This window comes from Podarcis bocagei, assembly GCF_964188305.1.
Source record: "Podarcis bocagei genome assembly, chromosome: Z".
In the NCBI taxonomy this organism is placed as follows: domain Eukaryota; kingdom Metazoa; phylum Chordata; class Lepidosauria; order Squamata; family Lacertidae; genus Podarcis; species Podarcis bocagei.
In genome coordinates, this window is record NC_138140.1 from 2,425,723 (window position 1) to 2,448,826 (window position 23,104).

Here is a 23,104-nt window from a genome sequence, read left to right on the forward strand (position 1 = left end):
CCTCCCTGCGAGAAGCCAAGTTACAGGGAATCAGGCAGAGGGCCTTCTCGGTGGTGGCACCCGCCCTGTGGAACGCCCTCCCACCAGATGTCAAAGAGAACAACAACTACCTGACATTTAGAAGACATCTGAAGGCAGCCTTGTTTAGGGAAGTTTTTAATGTGTTATGTTTTAATGTATTTTTAATCTTTGTTGGAAGCCGCCCAGAGTGGCTGGGGAAACTCAGCCAGATGGGCGGGGTACAAATAATAAATTATTATTAGAAAGTTTTTTATTTAAAACTTCCATACAAACACAGAAAACAGACAAAGAAAGAAGACACAATTCATACATACCCTAACTACTACCACCCAAAACACCCCCATGACTTCCCTCCACTGCAACTTGACAACCTTAAGTCCTAGAAATTCATCTATCATTGCATCTTTTATATATTACTTCTCATATATTCCTTACTATTTATTAATTTCATTTATACTTTACATACCTAGTTCATGCATGTCAACATATTCTCTTTAGGACAGTGTTTTCTCATATAATCTTCAAAACATTGCCATTCTGATTTTAGTTTTCGATTTGTCTGATGTCTTATGGCTGCTGTTAACTTTGCAAATTCTATGAATTCATTTAGTTTGCATATCCAATCTTCTTTTGTAGGTATAATATCTCCTTTCCAATTCCTGGCAATAACTAATATGGTGGCCGGCTGTGCCATATAAAAAAAATTATTTTCTTTTCCTTTGGGATATATTCCCTAATATCCCTTATAAATACATCTCTTTTTTTTTTCCTATGGAAATTTTAAACATCTTTTTGAGCTCTTCATGAATACTTCCCCAAAATTTCTTAATTTTATTGCAGCCTCACCAAACATGAAACATTGTCCCTTCAAGCTTCTCACATTTCCAACATAGATTGGACTTTAACTGATAGATCTTGGCAAGTTTAGATGGTGTCAAATACAGTGGTACCTCGGGTTACATACGCTTCAGGTTACATATGCTTCAGGTTACAGACTCCGCTAACCAGAAATATTACTCAGGTTAAGAACTTTGCTTCAGGATGAGAACAGAAATCGTGCTCCAGCGGCGTGGTGGCAGCAGGAGGCCCCTTTAGCTTAAGTGGTGCTTCAGGTTAAGAACAGTTTCAGGTTAAGTACGGACCTCCGGAAGGAATTAAGTACTTAACCCGAGGTACCACTGTACCACCTATAAAACATTTTCATCATATTCTCTTTGATGGTGTAACAGGCAGTGAATTAAAAAGTCTCTCCCACTGTTCTAATTGAATTGTATAGCCAATATCTTTGGCCCATTTGACCATTACCTCCTTTACATCTTCCTGTTTGAGGTCCCATTCTAATAGTAAGTCATAAATTTGAGACAGTAATTTCTTATTATTTTTACCAATACCGTATATAATTTAGAATCCTCCTTTCCAAATCATCTCTGTCTATCCAAATTAAATACACTGTTTAACTGATGATACTGAAGCCAATGGGTTATATTATGCCTTATCTCTTCGAATGGTTTCAACTTTAACTGGCCTTGATCTTCCATCAGTAATTGCCTATAGGTTGCCCAATTCCTCTCCATATTTAGTTTTTTGATAGCCAAGGCTTCCAACAGGGACAGCCACCATGGAGTTTTGTGGTTCTAAATGTGTTTGATATTTGGTTCATACTTTATAAAGAGCATTTCTGAGAATGTGGTTGTTAAACCCTCTGTAGACTTTAACCTTGTTATATCCAAAGTAGGCATGCCATCCGTATCTATTACTGTAGCTCTCCAAATCCAAAATATCCATTTGTTCTAATAAGATCCTATCTTTTATTTGGAAATAAAATCATAATAAATGCCTGACGTGTAGGTGGGTTCCCACCAGGCAAGACACAGTGATGGCAGCAAGAACCTTTATTGAACTACATGACTGGGGAACAGGGGCAAAGCAACTGCTTATATACATACCTGAAAGCCTGGGCTGTCTAAAGTTCCAAGCTGCGAATCATGACTCAGAGTTCAAGGGCCAATGGCAGGCGCCAAAAATACTGAAATGTTCTGTGATTGGACATCATGTGTTGAATCAGAACACAGCAGCTCAGAATCCTTAGTCCTTAGTCAGGCAAACACAGATCACTGAATACATAGCACCTTACATTTCTTTCTGGAACATTTCACCCATTAGTTTCCAAGGATGTTTTTAGAATGGTCCCTTTCATTTGCTACTGAAAACATTTTCTAGAATGCCCCCCCCATCTCCTTGCTCCTCCCATCCTTTAGAATGTGTAATGGGGTCACATGAAGGACTGGATTTATGCATAGGCTAAGTAGGCTGAAGCCTAGGGCCTCTAGATCTAGGGGGCTTCGCCAGCCTGCCCACTCCCCAGCACCGCAGACAGTCTTCCCTCTCCCAAAATTGCAAACCCAAGACTTCATGCGAGGGCAGGGCAACTCGGACCTCTACATCTAGGGGGCCTTGCCAGCCTGCCTGCTCCCCAGCACTGCAGTATCCCTTCTCCCAAAATTGGAAACCCAAGACTTCATGCGAGGACATTTCTCCCCCATTTCAATGAAATTTTGCTTCAAAAGGAAAGGCGGACTTGGACATCATCTTCCTCCATAATCCTCTAAGGGAGAAGTCATGTACTCAACTTGGATACTATCCTCCCCAGAAATCCTTGGGATATACTCACATGCCACACTCTGGCCATGTGGTGCTATAACCAGGACCAGACAATGAGAAGTGAGGTTACAGGGAACCAGGCAGAGGGCCTTTTCAGTGGTGGCGCCTGCCCTGTGGAATGCCCTCCCAGCAGATCTCAATAAACAACTATCTAACTTTTAAAAGACAACTGAAGGTGGCCCTGTTTAGGGAAGTTTTTAATCTCTGACGCTGTATTGTTTTTAATATTTGGTTGGAAGCCACCCAGAGTGGCTGGGGAAACCCAGCCAGATGGACGGGGTATAAATAAATTATTATTATTATTATTATTATTATTATTATTATTATTATTATTATTATTATTATTATTATTACATAACCCACAAGCCCCACATCATGTCAAGCTGGAGAACAGGGCCAGCACCTCGCTTTGCAACGCAGCCCTGCTCTCCTACCGCATCCTTGAACAGCAGACTGTGGTGGCAGCACTGTGTCCCAGACAGCAAAGACTTGCTCTCATGCATACGAAGTGGATTGCACATCTCAGCGAGTGAAATTAGGAAAGCATGATTAATGTTCATGAATCTGGGGCTTGGGAGGGCTCTGCAGACCCTCCCCCTGACACACTGTCTGCTTCTCTCCTTCCAGCCACCTCTTTCTCCCCAAACATACCCCTTCTCTCTCTCCCCCCCCCCACTCCCTGCCTGGATCTGTCAAAATGATTTGCAACTCAGAGTCTCATTCTTCCCTGCTGACAACTCCTCTCCATGTGACGTGCAGCCGGCCTGGAGACTAAGGAGGCAGGGAGGCCTCAGCTGGCAGAGAGCGCTGCTGTCAAAAGCTCAGAGCTGTGCCTGTGCCACTTAGATTTCCAGGCGTGCTGGGCTTTGTTCTAACGAAGCTGTAACTCAGCCCCCACCAAAGAGAGTTTATTCAAATCGAGGCACTTTTGAAACCCACACTTCGAGATGCATCCATAGGATTCCCGTGTAGGATAGCAGTCAGAATTGTAGAATTCTCCCATCCCTCACTGCCTGTGAATCCCCTGCTCTACACCAGCTCCACTCCCTTCCTCTTCTCTCTCTCTCCACTTCCTTCCCACTGGATTTTGCCAGAGACCCAGCAGAGCTCAGCTGAGCCCACTGCTTTGGGGCAATGCAGCTGGTTTATGTGCAAACCAGCAGGCGTTTGGAATGAACTTTCTCTGCCCATTAAGAGTTAATAGCCCTGGCCAAATGCACCAGCCCTTTGGCTCAGTAATAGGCATGTCCTCTGTGTTTGAAATCCTTTCTCGGTCGTTCCTAGTGGGAGAAAGAGCTGTTTACAGTTTCTGGCTCTCATGAAGATTTGAAAGAAAGGACCACATCTGAAGATCGCAGTTCCTGGAGCGAGAGCCACTCGCCACCAGCTTGGCCAATCTCACCCTTACATCCATACTACAAGAAAGAAGATTCCACCTAAACATTAGGAAGAACTTCCTGACAGTAAGAGCTGTTTGACAGTGCAATTTGCTGCCAAGGAGTGTGGTGGAGTCTCCTTCTTTGGAGGTCTTTAAGCAGAGGCTTGACAACCATATGTCAGGAGTGCTCTGATGGTGTTTCCTGCTTGGCAGGGGGTTGGACTCGATGGCCCTTGTGGTCTCTTCCAACTCTATGATTCTATGATTCTATGATCTGTTGTCTGTCTCGAGAGCCAAAGGAGGGGGCCTCCAGGGGTGAAGTCCAGCTGCTGGAGCAGGGGTCGGCAACCTAAGGCCCATGGGCTGGATGTGGCCCAATTGCCTTCTCAAACTGGCCCGTGGATGGTTCAGGAATCAGTGTGTTTTTACATGAGTAGAATGTGTCCTTTTATTTAAAATTCACCTCTGGGTTATTTGTGGGGCCTGCCTGGTGTTTTCGCATGAGTAGAATGTGTGCTATTATTTAAAATGCATCTCTGGGTTATTTGTGGGGCGTAGGAATTCATTCATCCCCCCCAATATAGTCCAGCCCAACACATGGTCTGAGAGACGGTGGACCGGTCCACAGCTGACAAAGGTTGCTGACCCCTGTGCTGGAGAATCGCAGCGCCTGCTTGTGGCTGCTGAGACCCATAACTTGTAACTGCTGCCTCCCACATTGTTTTTTTACAGCCTCCCCTATGTTGCTCGACTACAGCTCTCATCTTGCTTGACCATTGGCCATGTTGGCCATGGAGATTGTGAGAACTTGCTTTAACTCTATAAGACGCATCAGACCATAAGACACACCTAGTTTTTGGAAGAGGAAAACAAGAAAAAAAATATTCTGCATCCCAGAAGTCAGGACAGCAAGCGGGATCGCTGCACAGCGATCCCGCTTGCTGTCCTCGCTTATGGGATAGCTGCATGCAGCTTCTCCTGGGCAAGGGGAACCTTCATCCCCTGCCTGGGAGAGGCTGCGCGCAGCTAAGTCTCCCCCAAGAGCCGCGCTCCCTTTAAAGAGCACAGGGAGTGTGTGTTTTGGGGTGTGTCTTGGGGGCTTTTCCCCGAGGAGGGAAAAGGGCAGCCCTTCTCCCTCCCTGGGAAAAGCCCCCAAGAGCTGCACACATGCTCCACGCGGCTCTTTAAAGGGAGCACTGAGCAGAACCTCCCACCTGCATTCGCTCCATAAGATGCACACACATTTCCCCTTACTTTTTAGGAGGGGGAAATTGTGTCTTATAGAGCGAAAAATATGGTACAGTGGTGCCCCGCAAGACGAATGCCTTGCAAGATGAAAAACTCGCTAGACGAAAGGGTTTTGCGGTTTTTGAGCTGCTTCGCAAGAGGAATTTCCCTATGGGCTTGCTTCGCAAGACGAAAATGTCTTGCGTTTTTTGCAAGTTTGTTTCCTTTTTCTTAACACCGTTAATACAGTTGCGACTTGACTTCGAGGAGCAACTCATAGAACGCGGTGTGGTAGCCTTTTTTGAGGTTTTTGGCGATTTTTGAAGCTTTTCCAAAACTTTTCCGACACCGTGCTTCGCAAGACGAAAAAACCACAAGACGAAAAAACTCGCGGAACGAATTAATTTCGTCTTGCGAGGCACCACTGTACTTACTTATTGCATTTCTATCCTGCTTTTTCCACCAAGGAGATCAAGGTGACATGGTTCTCCCCCTCCTCATTTAATCCCCACAACATCCCTGTGAGGTAGGTTAGGCTGAGAGTGGTAGGGACTGGGCCCCAAGGTCACCCACCTTGGGTGGGAGTTTGAATGCAGGTCATCGTCTGGCACTCCAGTCACTACCCTGTGCTGGCTTTAAGTCCAAAAGTATATAAAGGGATAGAGGTTCCCAAGTTGCGCCACGAACCATACATACGAACAGCATACTTGTTCTCCCAGCGCCATTCTGATTCAGCCAAAATGATGCCCCTCACACAAGAAAAATGGATCAGATCATCATGGACCTGGGGTGCAGGGTGGGAGAGAAGAGACAGGTGGGGAAGAGGGAATGGAATAGCATCCCTTGGACCTGGAACAGGAGAATGCCCCCTGGAGCAACATTTTGTGGCTAGTCCTATTTAACTACTTTTGTTTCTAATGTTTTGGTTTCTGCAAGCAGAACCCCAGCGCAAGAGGGGCTGACCCCTCCGGGAGAGAGGGCAAAAACAGAACTCTCCTAGGGTTCTACATGGGCCTGACGTCTTCTCCCAACCCAAGTGCCCTTGCCAACATTTTAGGGAGTCGCAGGCAAACTTGGAGGAGGTTCATTAGATGCTGGGAAGAATTAGCACCTGTGCCTCATTACGAATGACATAATTAGCTCCTTGTAGGGTTGCAGGAGTCAGGCTGCTGACATCAAAACAAGCCAAGCCACTGGCAGCTAGGAAGACGTTGCCTTGTTGGGCCCAGGGAGCCAGGCAGAGTCTGTGCCAAGAGAGGAGCAGACGGCTTGGTTGGCACTGGTGTGTAGTTCCTGTGGCTAATGCCAGCCACCATTTGGGGTTACTCGCAGACAAGCTTCTCTCTCTCTCTCCTCCATTGCTTGGCTCTAGGCACATGTGTTCTGCTCCAAAGGCAAGGATTTCCACCAAAGGCAACCACCCCTTTGCCCTCTGGTCCTGGGGAGCACCACTTCTCTTGTGTCAGGAGCCGAGTGCTATAACCTGTAGAATAACAAGAGTTGCAGAGCTGGAGGGAACCCCGTGAAGGGTCATCTAGCCCAACCCCCTGCTGTGAAGGAGTCACAGCTGTATGAACGACTGCAAATTTGATTGCAGCTGTTTTAAAGCAGCCGTTCAATAACTGTCTGTCGGGGATGCTTTAGCTGTAATTCTTGCACTGCAGGGGGTTGGACTAGATGACACTCAGGGTCTCTTCCAACTTTACAATCCTATGATCAAGTAGGCTGCTTCTGCTGCTTCCCATTGCGCAGCTGCTGTGTCTTGACTGTCAGAAATCGTGTTGAAACACCCTCCCCCTGCAAATGCATTTGATTTGGCTCACTCCCAGCCATGTGAAGGGGCTGTTAAGATCATCAGGGGACCGCATCCTTTGCCTCTTGGCCAGCCATCATTTGAGCCGTACTTTGGTTTGGGAGGCTTCACCTGGGCTTTCCTGAAACCTTTTCAGGGTTAAGAACTAGAACTAGAATCTTTGTTACTGTGCTTCGTTTTGACATAAAAGCAAAACCTAGAAACCACAAGTTTAAATTGTGTAGCTCTCCTGTGCACATGGCATGGACTGTGAGCCCCAACCTTTGGATAGTTTTAAAAAGCACAATTTGTCCTCAGCTCATGTTTGTTTCCCTTCTGTTAGTTGTTGTGGGTACCTGATAACCACTCCCCCTCCCCCACTCTGCCCTCTCCCTTCCTATGCAAGGTCAAGGTGGTGGAGGAAGGAGGAAAATGCCCCCATTTTTGTGTGTGGATGTATTTGGCACCATGCCATTGACACAGTAATAGCACTAATAATAGCAGTAATATCAGTGGCGCATTCATACTGGGCTGTCGGTGCATCATTCGGCCTTGTAGGTTGTTTTGTGATGTTTCCCTGATGTTGCTGCACAATTGCTGTCTGGAGGGACTATGTCGCAAGAAAAGTGGCACAAACGCTCCCAGAATATTTGAGGTACAAAAAGTTACAAGATTTCCGTAGGAATCCTGTTTGCTTGCTCCAAAGCCCTGCCATTTCCACCATCCATGCATCTCCAACTCCATGGGATGGGTTTTTCTAGCTGCACTAGAAGGAACGAACATTCTTACAAACATGCTTAGGAATGCCAGCAACTAAGCAAAATATCTACAGCTTGAAAAAATAATATATAGAGGCAGCATCTACTTGTGTTCAGTGTTAATATGTGAATAAAGGTACTCTTGTATGTAAGAAGAACCTGCTGGACTGGGTGACTGGCCCATACAGTCCAGCATCTGGTTCTCAAAAATGCCAACCAGATGCCTCTATTGTAGGGTTACCAGACTTCCCTGGTTCCCAGGGACAGTCCCCAGATTTGCAAATCTGTCCCCGGGAAACATGGCAGCGGCAGCCTCAGCAGCCCGGAGCCAGCCTGGTAGCGCAGTAGGCTCTGGCTGGCTTCAGGAGCTGCTCACTGCTGCCAAAGTGGAACTGGGGACATTTGGCAGTACAGATCTCCTGCCTCCCCCCTTGTTTTGACAGATTGGGGGGAGGCTTGGGAGTTGTGGGTGGGCCTCCCCTGAGCAGTCAAAACAAAGGGGGAAGAGGGCAGGAGATTGGGAGAGGCTTGGGAGTCATGGGCAGTGCACAGTTTCCCAGTTTTTAAAAACTCTGCGTATTTATGTTTCACAGGGTGCGAAAGAAGGGCTTTGCACCTTGCCCGGCAGAGAAACCGCGTGTCTTGTGCCCCTCCTGGGCAATGGCGTGCCATCTGTCTGTGACTCCCAAGCCTTATTTGATCTCCTGCCCCCTTCCCCCTTTGTTTTGACAGATCGGGGGAGGCTCGGGAGTCACAGGCGGGCGGCGGGCCATTGCCCAGTTTTTTAAAAACTGCGCAGCTATCCCAGAAGCCACAACAGCAAGAGGGATTGCTGCTTTCTCTGCGCAGCGATCCCTCTTGCTGTTCTGGCTTCTGGGATTCAGAATATTTTTTTTCTTGTTTTCCTCCTCCAAAAACTAGGTGCGTCTTGTGGCCTGGTGCGTCTTATAGAGCAAAAAATACGGTAATTTGTTCCGGAGGTCCGTTCTTAACCTGAGGTACCACTTTAGCTAATGGGGCCTCCTGCTGCCGCCGCACGATTTCTGTTCTCATCCTGAGGTAAAGTTCTTAACCTGAGGTACTATTTCTGGGTTAGCGGAGTCTGTAACCTGAAGTGTCTGTAACCCGAGGTACCACTGTAGTCCAATCCTCTTTTAAAACCATCCAGGTGGTGTTCATCACTGCCTCCTAGGTGAGGGAGCTCCATAATTTAGCTGCACTGAGTGAAGAAAAACTTTCATCTGTCTTGAATCTTCCAACACTACATACTGTGCTTCATTGAGTTCTAGTATTGTGAGGGAGAAAATTTTTTCTCTCTCCTCTTTTTCCATGGCATGCGTAATTTTAGAAACTTCTGTCCTGTTGCCTCTTACCTGCTTTTTCTCTAAACAGAAAAGTCTCCAGCCCTGCCCCTTTTCCTCGCAGGGGAGCTGCTTGGTTCTGTTTATTTCTGTTGCCCTTTTCTGAACCATCCTTTTCAAGGTGAGGCACAGCACTACTCCAGAAGTGGTTGCCCCATAGATTTGTGTGCTTTTGACCCCCCCCAAGATTGGGGTGTGGGAGTTCTTAAACCAGCCACTTCCCAATAGTCCCTGACCAACTCCCTGCGTGACAGAGAAGTCACAAAAAATCATGGGCCAAAGGCCAATCCCTCGTCCCTGCAGCTGACTTTGGCGTGAAAAAGCAGCCCACAGAGAGAATCTTGGATAAAATAGCTAAATAAATCTTTAATATTTTCTAATTGCAAATGTACATAAATTGCACACTCAAATCAATTCATTATTCCCCCCCCTCGACACCAACTACGTTCTCTGTACATTATTACATGGTGGTGGTTCTTTTTAAAAGAGCATGAAAGAGATTTGGCCAGCCTGGCTCCTTACGTTTCATATTATCAGCATCAATACTTTTTTTTTAAAAAAAAACATACTTACAAAAAATTTATTATTATTTGCTTTGTTTCCTTTGTATGAGGGTATAAAACATCATTTTAACTGCTTTTTGATAGGAACTAGGATTATCCTAAGCAGACATACAGAGATAAATTGAGAGAGGGGTATATTTTCAGACACAGTGATGCAGAAATGAAAGGGCAGCAGTTGCAGGGGGAACCAACCTAAACAGGTGGACACGGAGACTTGTGAATATTGGGTGTCAAAACACAGAATGTTTACAGCTCACACAGACCTGGAAGGGTTTGTTCTGGAGTTGCTGTGTAAGACTGCTCAGTCCATCTTCCTTGCATTGGGTTCCGAACATGTATGTGCAATAATTTACAGGCTTGCCCTTTTGGTTCCTTCCCTGTTTTAGCTAATCAAGAACACCTTCCCATTTTGACTCCAACTTAAAGGCTTTCAGTTCTGGGATGCCTGCCCAGGGACTATTCAACTGGAAGCATGTGGGGGCAGAGTCCTTCCAAGAAGCTCATGTGACAAGAGACCTCACCACTTTTCTGAACTCGGCCTAAACTGGACTAAACTGTGCAGGTTAAGGACCGGCTTGCTGGGGAATCTTAAACCCAAACCATTCTGCTGTTTCCTCCTGCACTCTGGCCATGGGTGGTTCTTGCCTGTGGAATAGCTTGGGGTTTTTTTTGCAGCAGGACAGCAGGGGCAGACTACTAACCATGTTTCAATGACAAACACACAACAGTTCTGTCTGCTGGAATAGCTGCTTTCTCCAGCTGGATTTTGCAGTTTGGTGGAGCAGGTAGAGAGTAGTTGAGGCTGCCTGTGAAGCTGGATAAAGTGGCGGATGGGCACTATTTTCTGCTGCCCCCATGGAAATCAACCAGAAACAGACATTATCCTGGTGCCTGTGGGCTTTCCACTTGTTCCAGAGCAGGTGAGATAAATCTCTATCCAGTTCCCTTTTCCAGTGTGCAGCTGTCCTTCCCCTTGAAACAAATCAGGCAATGTGCTTGTGAGCTGGGTTGTACATAGTGGAACTCAACCAGATCACACTCTTTCTACTGTCATGATTTTTTGATTGGTTTGGTTTTTGGTTGCTGTTTTTTTACACAAATGCAAGCTCCTGCTTGTTAACTGTAGTACCCAATTTATGGTGTGTGTGTGTGTGTGTGTGCACATTGTGGAATATCTGGCATCTCCACCAAATTCCATTGGAGCTCCAGAGATGACCTGATACACCTGCAAGTCAAGGTTTTGAAGCAGGGCTTGTGTGTGGGTAAAAGCAGATTATGAGAATCCACACTGAAAGATGCATTGCACCACACACCTGATTTACGCCAGGATCGAAATACGCGAAGATCTAGGATATATTTTTTTCATGGTGGGAGTTTTGTTTTTTTGGATGTGGCCTCTGGGTTTGCTTGCTCTCCCTTATCAAACCACCTGCCACAATCCCCAGGGCAAAAGCAAAGATGAGGGCAACTTGTGTGTGGCTCCTGTTAGTTCCTTGCCTCTTCCAAGCCATCCATGTCTCCACTGAGCTTGCTTAGCCCAGATGGGTGTTTATTATGGGACAAGTGCAGGAAGTGACACTCCCCTCTTTTTGGCACTACTCATAGAGGACATAAACGGCATTGAAACAAGATCCTGCATTTTTCTCCCATTTAATCCAGATTTCCCCTTTCGGAGGATTTGGCAGGCCAATAAATAATTAAATAATGAATTAAATAAATAAATAAATAAATGGTGCCATACCTCAATGATTCATCTGCAGATTAGGCCCTGCTTGGAAACCCCCTTGATCTCTTGCAGTCTGGAATTGGAGGCTGGATTGGAACAAGGAATCTCATTTCCCCACCCCACACTCCCAAGATCCAGTGGATTCCAAAGCCAACCACTGATGGCAAAACTAGAAGCTGGGTTCTACCGCCCATTAAGAAATACAATGGCAATCTGAACTTGGTAGGTGTGTGAGCCCCATTTCCACACCACTGTGTACGTAGCCAGTAACAGCAGACTGCAGATCTTGGCCAAAGCAGCCACACCAATTGGAACTGAAAATTGCTTTGTACAGTCGTTAGGCAAAAATGGCACATTTTACAATCACACACTCGAGAACATCTTCGTTGGCTTACAAAAAGAACCTGTACGATTTCTAGTCATAAAGATCTGTGTATTATCATCATCATCAATAATAATAATAATAATATTAATAATAATAATAAAAAAGACTTACAGATTGTTTGCATTATATAACAAGTTCTTACAGCAGAAAGCTCGAGAACGAGGAAGAAAGGCTCCAGCAGGGCCAAGTTTCTTTTTTGCACGGTGGACGCACACCGTTGGGGGGCAGAAATTAAACCGAGCAGGGCAGGGGGAGCGGCGGAAGAGTGTTTGGCTGGTGGCAAGCTGCTGCCCCTTGTGCCTTTTGCACAGCTTTAGGAAGGACAACAGGAGCCGCCAGTGGAAAGCCCCAAGAGAGAAGTTGCATGGAGTTTGAGATCTGTTTGCTAAGGCGCTCTGGGCCTTTCTTCTTGAGCCTGGGGGGGGGGGGAATGACTGCAAACTGCTGGGAAGAACCAACCCCCCCAAGGACCAGCTTCCTCTTCTGCAGGAAATCCAAACCTGTTAAAATGACTTCGGAGAAGGAGCAAGTAACATCTCCATTGAGCACGAGAGCTGTGTCAAAGGGGAGTGCCAGGAAGAGCGCAGGAGAGGGCATCTGTTAAGCTACCATGGGCATACACCAATGGACGTATCGACCTCTGTGTGCAAGCGCAGAACTGGAAGATTTGGGTACTAGAGGTGCCCAGGCAACAGGGCCTCTCCTCCGTGAAAGACCCCCACCCTGCAAACCTAAACCAACAGTGGAGGGCCAGGGGAGAGGGGAAGAAGCTGCTCCAAAAGTGCCTATAGGGACCACTCCCCACTAGAAATCCTCCCTGGCGTTTTAAAAGGTGCACATTCAAAATGTTTACAACCCCCACCCCCTGCCCCCACAAAAAGTCTCTTGCAAAGAGGGGTTCCTGCCGGGGTGGCGCATCCTGCATTTAAAATCTTATACTGAGAACCTTGCAATACTTTCCACAGGACTCGTTATTTGGACAGATCTCATTCTGGGACATGAACTCAGACAGTGCCCTGATCTATTAAATCTTTTCCCCATCCGTACAGGTGACTTGGTGGCATGTTTTTGGTTTGTTTGTTTTTTTTGCGGGGTGGGGGGCAAGTATAAGGAGGCAGGGAATTCTTAAGGTTCACACATTCAGCGGTGCTTGTTTTATGCTAGTGGTTCATCCGCGCCCCTTGCAGAGATCAGGGTGCATCAAAACAAGCTGATTGTCTGAGGCCGCAGACTGTTCGGGCCCTTATGGACTCACGGGGCATAGTAAAGTAGGGCTGCAAGTTTTCAAATTAGATTTGAAACCCCATCTCCTGTGGGGCGGGGAGAGGGGAGAAGTTCGTTCTTGTAACAGTCCACGTTTCTGAGGGCTGGGTACAAGGTTTGTGCTGGACCTATGGGCTTGGTGCGTGGCAGCACAAAACCATGCTGGAGCCACGAGGAATTCAAGGAAGTCCCAGTTCTTCCAAGACTGTGTGTGCATGGAACACGTTCTCTTTAAGAGGGGCTCCTCGGCTCCCCTACGCTTTGATCCACCCACCGCTGTGACGGATGGGCTGATAAGGCGGTGAGGAATCCTCAGGACTAAGCACCAACAAATCAACCCACAAGCTGGTTGGAGGTTAGTAAGCACAGCACCCGCCCCCTGCCATGCTGCTGCTGACCCCTTCCCTGGAGGGCAGGGGTTAGTTAGGAACCACTAATCCTGGGCTGATGGCGATCCTGACAGGGGGAGACATTTTTCAGAAGCTGCCGTCCTTGCTCCACTCCCCATTAAAACAGGATAGTATTCCAGAAACTGGACTGCTTGGGGTTTATTTTTTGGACTGTTTTTATTCCTAACGCAGACTGTGGAAGAAAAGAGATAACAGTTACCGATCTTCATGCTTCTGTGAGGCCGGTTCCCCACCCCTTCATTGTCCACCTCGTCCGGCTGTTTAGCGGCGATGCCATCAGCAGCAAAGGCTTCACGCAACACAACCCTTTCCACTAACAAACCTCCAGAAAGCTAAACTATGCCAGAAAAGAGAGAGAGAGAGAGAGAGAGAGAGAGAGAGAGAGAGAGAGAGAGAGAGAGAAAGAATGTGTGTGTGCGCGCGTGCATGCGTGCAAGTTTGGGGTATGTGGGAATGCTGCCCATCTGAAGTACAACCGCCACCCTGGTTCAGGTGAAGGACCCCTGATGCTAAAGTGTAGCCGAGAGAGCTTCTTGCAAATGGGTACCTTAACCTAAGTTGGCAGATCTGCAAAGAGGAACAAGGGGTGTTGTTGTTGCTGCATCGTTTTGCATCATTAATGGCACATTATTAATGCCTTGATTTCCCCATTTGTCAAATGAAGAGACTGGGGAACAGGCAGCACGGATCTGCCGCTACGTATTCTACATTGCACTTGGCCCTGCACACTTGTGTGACTCGGGAGTCTTCATAGACATGTTTCTCTTATAGTTTATAGACAACTAGCGGCAGGGGTAAAGGCTTCCTGGTCTTCTGGCCCTGCCACATTTCAACAACCTCATGACATGCTGTACAGTGCCTTGGCCCGGGTCAGGCCATGTGCCAGTCTAGTTCAGTACTGTCTGCACTGATTGGCAGCAGCTCTCCAGGGTTTCCTTCCCAGCCCTACCTTAGAAATGTTTTCAGGGGTTGAAACGGGGTGTGCTTAACATACAAAGGAGATGCTCTGTCCACTAAGCTAAGAACTAGCTTTCCCCATCCATCTGCCGATCTGCCAGTGAATGAACCCAGAACCTCCTGCGTGCTCTGCCGGTGAGCTACAGTTCATCACCACAAGTGTTCACTGAGTTGGCACAATCTGGAGCAAGACAGGCAACTCTCTGCCGCCTCCCAGACTTTTTGCTCCAGTGTCCCAGTTTTTGGTCCAGCGATTCTGGACCACAAGGGAACCCAACTGAAGCCTCAAGCCGACTGAACCTATGCAGAGACTTGGGCCAGACATGGGAACTGCCTGGGCAGTAAAAACTGACATAAACCACAATGCTAAGGAAAACTTCTGCAGTGTGCAGTTTCTCAGAAAGTTAGCCCTCTCTACAAGGATAATTTACTTTGCCAGCGGTAGGCAAGCCCAAGGCAGCTTAGCCAGCGAGAGGGACAATAGACCCAAGCTGGCGAGTGAGATTGTGTGTTTGTGGGCAGGTTATGGCTTGGTGCATAGCCTTGTCTCCAGCATGGCAGAGGGGCCCCCAAAATGAATGGCCCAGCCACTCTCCAGCAACTTTATACATGTTATTAGGTATGTTACCTTAGGAACGGAGGAAGCTGCTATAAACTGAATCAGACCATTGGTCCACCTTGCTCAACACTGCCTGTTCTGACTGGCGGTGGCTTTCTCCTGGCCCTACACGGAGATGCCATTGGGATTGAATTTAGGACCTTCTGCATGCAAGAAAGATGCTCTCCCCCTTAAGCAGCAACTCTCCAGGCTCTCATGCAGAAATGGGCCTCTGCGGTCATCTATCACCTAGCCCTTTGGGAGACGCCACTGGGTGACTGGCCCTGGAACCTTCTGCATGCAAAGCGGATGCCCTACTACTGAGCTATGAGCAGTCTGATCACTGGCTACTGCAGAGGTCATTCTGGAGCTCCTTTCAAGCTCACTGTGATGGCTGTGTGTGTCCCCCCCCCCGCCTTGTGTGGAGGCATGGCTTGAAGGACACCTTCCGACGCCTGTGTGGCATTCCTACAGGTGGAGCATTATCTGGAGGTGGGGTTTCCATTCATCCTTCCTCTCTGCCCTCCTGGGGAATGACCTACACCTGTGAGGAGAGGCCAGGGCGAATCCCAAAGCAGAGGCGGCAACGGGCGATGGCCAGCAGCGGGACGCAGCTAGAGAGAACACCCCAGCGCGGCAGGGCAGGGCTCCCCAGCAACGCAGCTGGGCCAGTGGCGGGCGGCGGTTTGGTCCTGCAACCTTTCGCACAAGTCCTGCTAGCTTGTCCCTCGGCCTCTAGCGGGCTCCTGAGGTGTGTCCTTCAGGAAGTAGAAAAGGGCGGTGACTCTCCCCCTGCAATGATCTGCTCCGCACGGCCGATGGTCTCCTCGTCCCTCGAACTCGGGGTCAGGCTGGGGGGACGTCAGGGCTCCCCGTCTTTGGCGAAAGAGGGCTGTGGGGTTCTCTCTTTCCTCCCCCGCTCAGGGAGGGCCGGTGGGCGGGTAGGAAGCACCAAGCACCCTTGCAACGTGGTGGCTCACCCTTCCTTCCTTCCTGCTGCCGCCGCCGCCGCCGCTCTCTCTGCCCGGGCTCTCCTCCTCTCTTTCTCTCCTCCTCCTCCTCCTCCTCCTCCTTCCTCTCCTCTCCTTCCTCTCTCCTTTCCTCTCAATCTCCCTCAGCAGCAGCCGCCAACTCCCACCGGGCTAACAATTGCTGCTGTTTCGGAATTCGCCGTTCTCGGTAATCTGCAATTTAGTTGGGTTGGTAGGGGAGATCCCGTTACGGGTCTGCGAGCTGTACCTCTCTTTCAGCTGGGTGAGGGCGCTCATGAGCCGTGCATTGGCTGCATCCAGGGAGGCAATGCGCTTTTCCTGCAGCGGAAGGGGGAGAGAGAAAACAAAACAGAGAGAGAGGGAGAAAGAGAGAGAGAGAAAGAAAAAAGAGACCAGCATTGGAACAGGGGGAGCTGCCTCTCGCCAAGTCAGATCTGGGGGTTGTTTTAACCATCCAAGTTAGTGGCCATCACTGCCTCCTAGCGAAGCGAGTGCCGTGGTTTAACTCTGCATTGCATGGAGGAGTCCTTCCTTTTCTCTGTCCTGAATCTCCCATCACTCAGCTTCATTGGATATCCAGGAGTTCTCATGGTTTGAGAAAGTGAGAAAAGCTTGCTTCTCTCTGCTTTCTGCATGCAGCACACTCATACCTCATGTCACGTTTGCTTCAGGTTGCGCATTTTCAGGTTGCGTCCAGTGGCGACCCGTAAGTAACGGAACAGGTTACTTCCGGGTTTCGCCGCTCGCGCATGCGCAGATGCGCAAGGTGACATCATGTGCATGCGCAGAAGCAGCGAATTGCGGCCCGCGCATGTGCAGACGTGGGTTGCATTCTGTTCAGGTTGCGAACGGGCCTCCAGAACGGATCCCATTCGCAACCAGAGGTACCACTGTATATGATTTTATACACTTCTATCATGCCACCTTTTGTTCAATTTTTCTCTAAACCAAATCCTGCGGCCTCTCCTCATTTTGGGTGTGTGTGTTCCCTTCCATCCCTTTGATAATTTCTGCTGTTCTTTCCCAGACCTTTCCCAGTTTTTTGAGGTGAGGCCACCAGAACTGCACACAGAACTCTAAATGCAAAGGGGTTAAAAAAAAAAATGCAGGGAGCGAGGAAGCAAAGAGGAGACTGAGCAGGCAGGATGGGGAGAGATCTGCATCCCACCTCCGTGTGTGCCTGTGCGTACACACTCCAATGTGTACATAATGGCAGCTCAGTGTGTGAATACACCTGCCAACTGGGCCACTGCTGGCATATGGCCCCTGGAGATGCTGAAAAGGTGGTGAAGTGGCCCTCAGTCTCCATCACACAGACCATTAAGAGTCTGAAAATTCTTGGACTGATGGACAACCCCAAGCTGTGTGTTTGATAATTATTTCCTTCCTCCTCTGTTGTATAAGAGAGTTGGGGTGTGGATGTTGGCAGTGCAGGGGTGGCCCCCACCCAGGGAGCAGGAAAAGCAGAATGTCTGTGACAAGAGGCCACAAGCTCCCGCCACTTTCTCTACCTGCCTGTGCACAGAGTGTGCCCAAAGCCCTTTGCCTTGGGCCAAAGCCATCTGCAACAGGCTGATGAAGATCTCCCGGAGACTTGTCTGATTTTCGATATTGAATAGTGCCCAGAGACTAATTAAAGAACCAGCCAAGTGGTGCCTTTGCATAGGCCAGCAGTTTCTCTGATTGCCTGCTAATGGCGCAGAGCAGCAAGGGAGGGCCATGTCTTTGGAATTAGAAGCTGAGCAAATCCCCAGAGCCTGCTCAGATAATAGACTCTCTCTCCACCGTCCCCAGTGCTCTGCCTGCAAAACCATTCACCAATCCCCTGCGGGCAAGGTCACAGCCTCCAATCCAGGCCTCTGCGTAGCCTGGCGGGCAGAGACAGAGCAGGCAAAGATTTCTCTCTCCTGTCGCTGGCTAAATTTACAGCTGCTAAACAGCAGAGGAGCATGGCCAGGTTTGAGAAGCTGGCAACCCAGGCATGGAAACGGCCATGGAAGCATAAGGACAACATCCTGTCCTCACAGCAGCCAGCCGGATGCCCCAATGTGAAATCTGCAAGCAGGGCCAACGCACGAGAGCAACACTGACCCCTCCTGTGGCTTCCAGCAACTTATATACAGAAGCACTGCTGGCTAGTAGCCAGCAAGGTCTTGTGACAACTCTGGAGTTGCTTGGTGCTATAGGACCAAAATGTGTGCCTGCCTGGTAGACAGGTGCTGCAGGAGACCTGTGGCAGCTGCAGGTGAGCTTTGCTCGCAGGCACCTACCTGTGCGTCTATGATCTTCTGCTTGGAGTCCACAGCTGCCTGCATTTCTGCGTGATCTTTTTTCAACTCCTCCTCCACTGACATCAGCCTGTTGGTGGAAAATTTGCAATAGTTTCAAGTCTAACTGCCCTCCTTTGCTGGTTTTTTTTGCAGTTTATAACTCCCACCCCAATTTGTGGCTACAAGCCTGGAGCAAACCATTAAAGCAAGGTTGGAAACTTGTTTAGGGCAAAAGGGTAGCAGGCTGAGGACATCTGGAGTGTGCTGCAGCTGGATCCAGCCAAAGGGGCAACGGCAGTGGCTGAACCAGTCTGTGGATCATCAGGATGAAAGCCTGGAATTTCATCACAAACCCGGGAGAGAGGGGGTGGGGGGCTGTCCCATGGCTGATGAACACTACTGAACCTGTCTCCTTTCCAGACATCCTTGGAGTATTTCAAAAGCCTATACAGTCATACCTTGGGTTACAGATGCTTCTGGTTGCGTGATTTCGGGTTGTGCACTGCGCCGAACCCAGAAGTACCGGAATGGGTTACTTCTGGGTTTTGGCACTTGCGCATGTGCAGATGCGGCACGGCAGGGTGCGGACGCTGCAGGTTGTGAACGTACTTCCCGCATGGATCATGTTCGCAACCCGAGTGTCCACTGTACCCTGAATTTAAAAGTGAAATGAATTATCAAGGTAGCATCCAGCATAAAAAACCCTATGGACCAGGAACTTAGTTACGGTGTTCTAAATAAGGGGTGGAATTCAGTTTATGAATCCCTTCAGAGGAAGCTCCAGTGGGGGCGGTGCGGAGGTGGTGGGGTTTAGGGAGAACCCCCAAACAGCACACAGGGAGCGGTGGGGGGAGTGTGTCTGGCAAGCTGAAATGGTTGCCCACATGGAATGAAGGCTTTAGTGCGATACTGAAGTTTAGTTTAGTTTAATTATTGCATTTGTATCCCACCTTTTTCTCCAAGGAGCTCTAGGGGGCGTACCTAGTTCACACCCTTATTTAGTCCCCACAAGAAGCCTGTGAGTTAGGTTAGGCTGAGAGATGGTAGCAAGTGGCGCAGGGTCACCCTCTAGTTGGTTTCACTCATGGCCAAGCGGGGAGTTGAACCCTGATCTCCCAGGTCCTAGTCTGACACTCTAAGCACAACACTGCTGCACTGGCTCAGGTGTGGTGCTGTGGCCAGTTTAAGGCTGGTGGGGCAAGTAGGCTGTTCAGTCGTGAGGCCAGGGAAGCCCCCTCAGCACTCGAGCAACGTGTTGGCTAGACTAGGGAACTGGGTGTCAAATCGTCAGCTTTATACTGCCAGGGAGAACCACCTTGGGTCACCTGAACGTCAGAAGCTGCAGGACCACTCCCAGGCCACTTGTGGTGCTGCAACATAGCAAAACCCAAGTCCTCACAGGAGCCTAGTCTGAGTCTAACCCAGGAGTTGGCAAGGTTTACCTTGCCTGGGCCAGGTCACTCCAGTGGAGATCCCTCTGTGGGCTGGATAGCGCACCCGCGATTTCCAGCGTCTGCACAGATGTGATTTCCAGCATCTGTGCATGTGCAGACGCGATTTCCGGTGCTGCAGAATTGAGTCCCCGAATCATGCTGGTTTAGTGCAGCGCGCGGGGACTCACTGAGCGTATGGCTTCGTTCGGGGGCAGCTTGTGGGCCGGTTAAACAACCTCCATAGGGCGCTTGTGGCCCATGGACCTTAGGTTGCTGACCCATGGGTAGGCAAACTAAGGCCCGGGGGCTGGATCCGGCCCAATCGCCTTCTAAATCCGGCCTGCGGACGGTCCAGGAATCAGTGTGTTTTGACATGAGTAGAATGTGTCCTTTTATTTAAAATGCATCTCTGGGTTATTTGTGGGGCATAGGAATGTGTTCATCCCCCCTCCCCCAAAATATAGTCTGGCCCCCTACAAGGTCTGAGGGACAGTGGACCAGCCCCCTGGTGAAAAAGTTTGGTGACCCCTGCTCTAACCACTACACTCTCAGGGCCTCTCTCCTAGGTGCCTCCAACTGGCGCCTTGAGCTAGTGTGTGCTGTTTCACTGCCTGAGGTGAGACAGAAAGCAGCTTCCCTTACCTGGGTCGCACAGTAGCGCCCACAATGCAGTGATGACGATGGCAGGTTTTGGAAAGAACTCGCAGAGCGCGAGAGAGACCTTGCTAAATTTCGGCAACATCTCACAGAGCGTGCACACTATCTTGTGAGATTTAGGTGAGATCTCACAAAGCGCATGGAATATTGCAGGGTGCAAGAGATCTTGCGAGATTTCAGTGGGCTCTCATGAAGGCCTTGCAAGATTTTGGTGATACATGGCGGAACGGAGGGGGTCTCACCGGAAGCCACCAACATGGCTTTGCCCACGGGGTTCCGCATCCCAAGATGGCTGCCTCAGCCTGTCTCAGGGCCCCTCCTACCTGCTGATGATGCCCTTCATCTGGATCTCTTTGTCTTCCTGCTGCCGCCGCAGACGCTCCTCACTCTCCTCCAGCCGCGCCTGATACTCCAGCACCAGCTTCTGAGTATTCTCCTCCTGGCACTTGAAGCGAGCTTCGTACTCCTCCAGCTTCTTGTTCGAGATGCGCAGCTTGTCCTGCAGGACCACCACGTCCTGCTGATACTGCTGTTGTGCAGGAAACATGCAGGAGAAAGGGCTGTGAGCACCCTCGCCACCCATGGACTCCCCTGCTCCACACAGCATGGCGGGGCTTGTGCCAGCAGCCACACCCACCCTGGTCAGCCACTCAAAGCCCTTCTGTTTCTGCCCAGCCATCTCCTCCAAGCAACCACTGGAGCAACGCCACCTGTTCACAGGTATGTGTGTGTATTGCACACTGGAAAGACTCCGTATGGAATCGTATGGAATCATGGAATTGGAAGGGGCCTAGTGGGTCCTGTAGTCCAACTCCCTGCAATGAGGGGATTTCAGCTTAGTGTGGGGCAAGACAGGAGCAAGGCAAGTCATAGTGGGAGGTGTGTGTGTGTGTTCTGATTTCGGGCACTTCTGCCGACAGCGGTCTACAGTGGGTGGGTGTGGAGAGGCAACACACAACCTACGCTCCTCCAGATGTTGCTGGACTACAAGAAATCTGCATCTGGGCCAGGTTCAAGGTGTTAAAGGTAAAGGTAAAGGTACCCCTGACCATTAGGTCCAGTGGTGGACGACTCTGGGGTTGCGGCGCTCATCTCACTTTATTGGCCAAGGGAGCCGGCGTGCAGCTTCCGGGTCATGTGGCCAGCATGACTAAGCTGCTTCTGGTGAACCAGAATAGTGCACGGAACTGCTGCTTACCTTCCCGCCGGAGCGGTACCTATTTAACTACTTGCACTTTAATGTGCTTTCGAAGTGCTAGGTTGGCAGGAGAAGGGACCGAGCAACGGGAGCTCACCCCGTTGCAGGGATTCGAACCGCCGACCTTCCGATCGGCAAGTCCTAGGCTCTGTGGTTTAACCCACAGCGCCACCTGCGTCCCCAAGGAGTTAGTATATAAAGCCTTTAACAACTTGGGCCTAGTTTACATGCAAGATTGCCTTACCCCAAAAGGCACCCACTTGACTACTTTGACAGGGAGAACTGGCACCACTACAGGTGCCACATAAAACCCAATTGTTTAGTGTGGCAGCACCTGCACTTTGGAACTCCCTGCCTATTGATACCAGGCAGGTGCCTTCGCTGTATTCTTTTCAGTGCCTGCTAAAAACATTCCTGTTTAGACAAACCTTAGCCTTTTTCAGAATTTTGTCTGTGTTTTAAAGTATTGTAGTAATTTTTTCTTTTTCATAAACTGCCTTGAGGCTTGTTTCTTTACAATCAAATGGGGTGCAAATTTATGAAATAAATACGCATGCTGGCTCCTAGGAGCTGGATTCCCTTATTACCTAGTCTTGCTTCCCCAGTGGAAACAGGGCATTAAAATGGTTCCACTAAAAAAAAAGAGGAGCAAATCCTAATTTTGTCCAGCACCCTGCAAACGGGCAGTTTGCTCCGGATTTTAATCCTCTCTGCCTCCCCACCCCAACAGCCCACAACTGCCCTATACAGCCAAAATATGGAAGATTGAAACCACTGCTGCTATTTTTTTCTTATTTATGATTTTAATGCTTCTTATCTTTTCTGGTAAACCGCTTTGAGGCAGTCAAGTCGTGCGTAAATTTAATTAAATAAATGAATGGATAAACAGCATGCAGGGGTTTCCATTGACTCAAAGCCTGCCACACATGCGTGTGCGCATGCCATGTGGTCGTATCAGGATTCTTTTGCTGTGGACTTTATTTGCCGTGCTTTATTGACCCGTGCAAACGCTGCAGGAATCTCCAATGAAAGAACTTTGTGGAAGCCCTCTCAGCATTCTTTCCTTACAGGAGTTCCATCAATAAACAGCAGGGAGGGATTGGTCAGTGTAGTAGTCTCTCTCTCTGTGTGTGTGTGTATGCACAAAGGAACTGAGACAGTGCAAAGCCATGGCAAAGGTGCCCACGCACATCCGTTTTACGGAGCCACCCTGGAATTCAGGAGAAGTGAAGAGCTTTAGTGGCAGTGGCTCAGGAGCAGAGCATCTGCCTGGCATGAGCGCCAGGTTCAGCTCCCACGAGGATCTCCAGGTAAGGCTGGAAGCGACTCCCCACCTGAAATCTCTGGAGGGCCACTGCTGCTGCCCCTCAGTGTAGGTAACGCTGAGCTAGATGGACCAAGTGCCTGGCTCAGTATAAGGCAGCTTCCGGCACCCTCACAAAGAAACAAATGAA

At 49.1% G+C, this 23,104-nt stretch overlaps 1 protein-coding gene and 1 long non-coding RNA gene across 11 annotated transcripts in view; one reads left to right on the forward strand and one right to left on the reverse strand.

Annotated features, from left to right (window-relative positions):
- Positions 1-23,104, forward strand: part of LOC308579117 — a 522,075-nt gene that overhangs the window by 197,567 nt on the left and 301,404 nt on the right. The window lies entirely within an intron of this gene.
- Positions 1-23,104, reverse strand: part of DAB2IP (DAB2 interacting protein) — a 319,383-nt gene that overhangs the window by 2,338 nt on the left and 293,941 nt on the right. For 8 of the 10 annotated variants that reach the window (XM_081179662.1, XM_081179664.1, XM_081179661.1 and 5 more), the window contains 3 exons: positions 20,776-20,981; positions 18,363-18,450; positions 9,545-16,410 (listed from right to left, as the gene is read on the reverse strand). In XM_081179662.1, coding sequence (XP_081035788.1) covers positions 16,243-16,410; positions 18,363-18,450; positions 20,776-20,981 — 462 coding nt within the window. In that variant the 3' untranslated portion in view covers positions 9,545-16,242. Of the gene's footprint in view, positions 1-9,544; positions 16,411-18,362; positions 18,451-20,775; positions 20,982-23,104 lie in introns of those variants that run through there. The other 2 variants (XM_081179663.1, XM_081179660.1) reach the window with 2 other exon arrangements.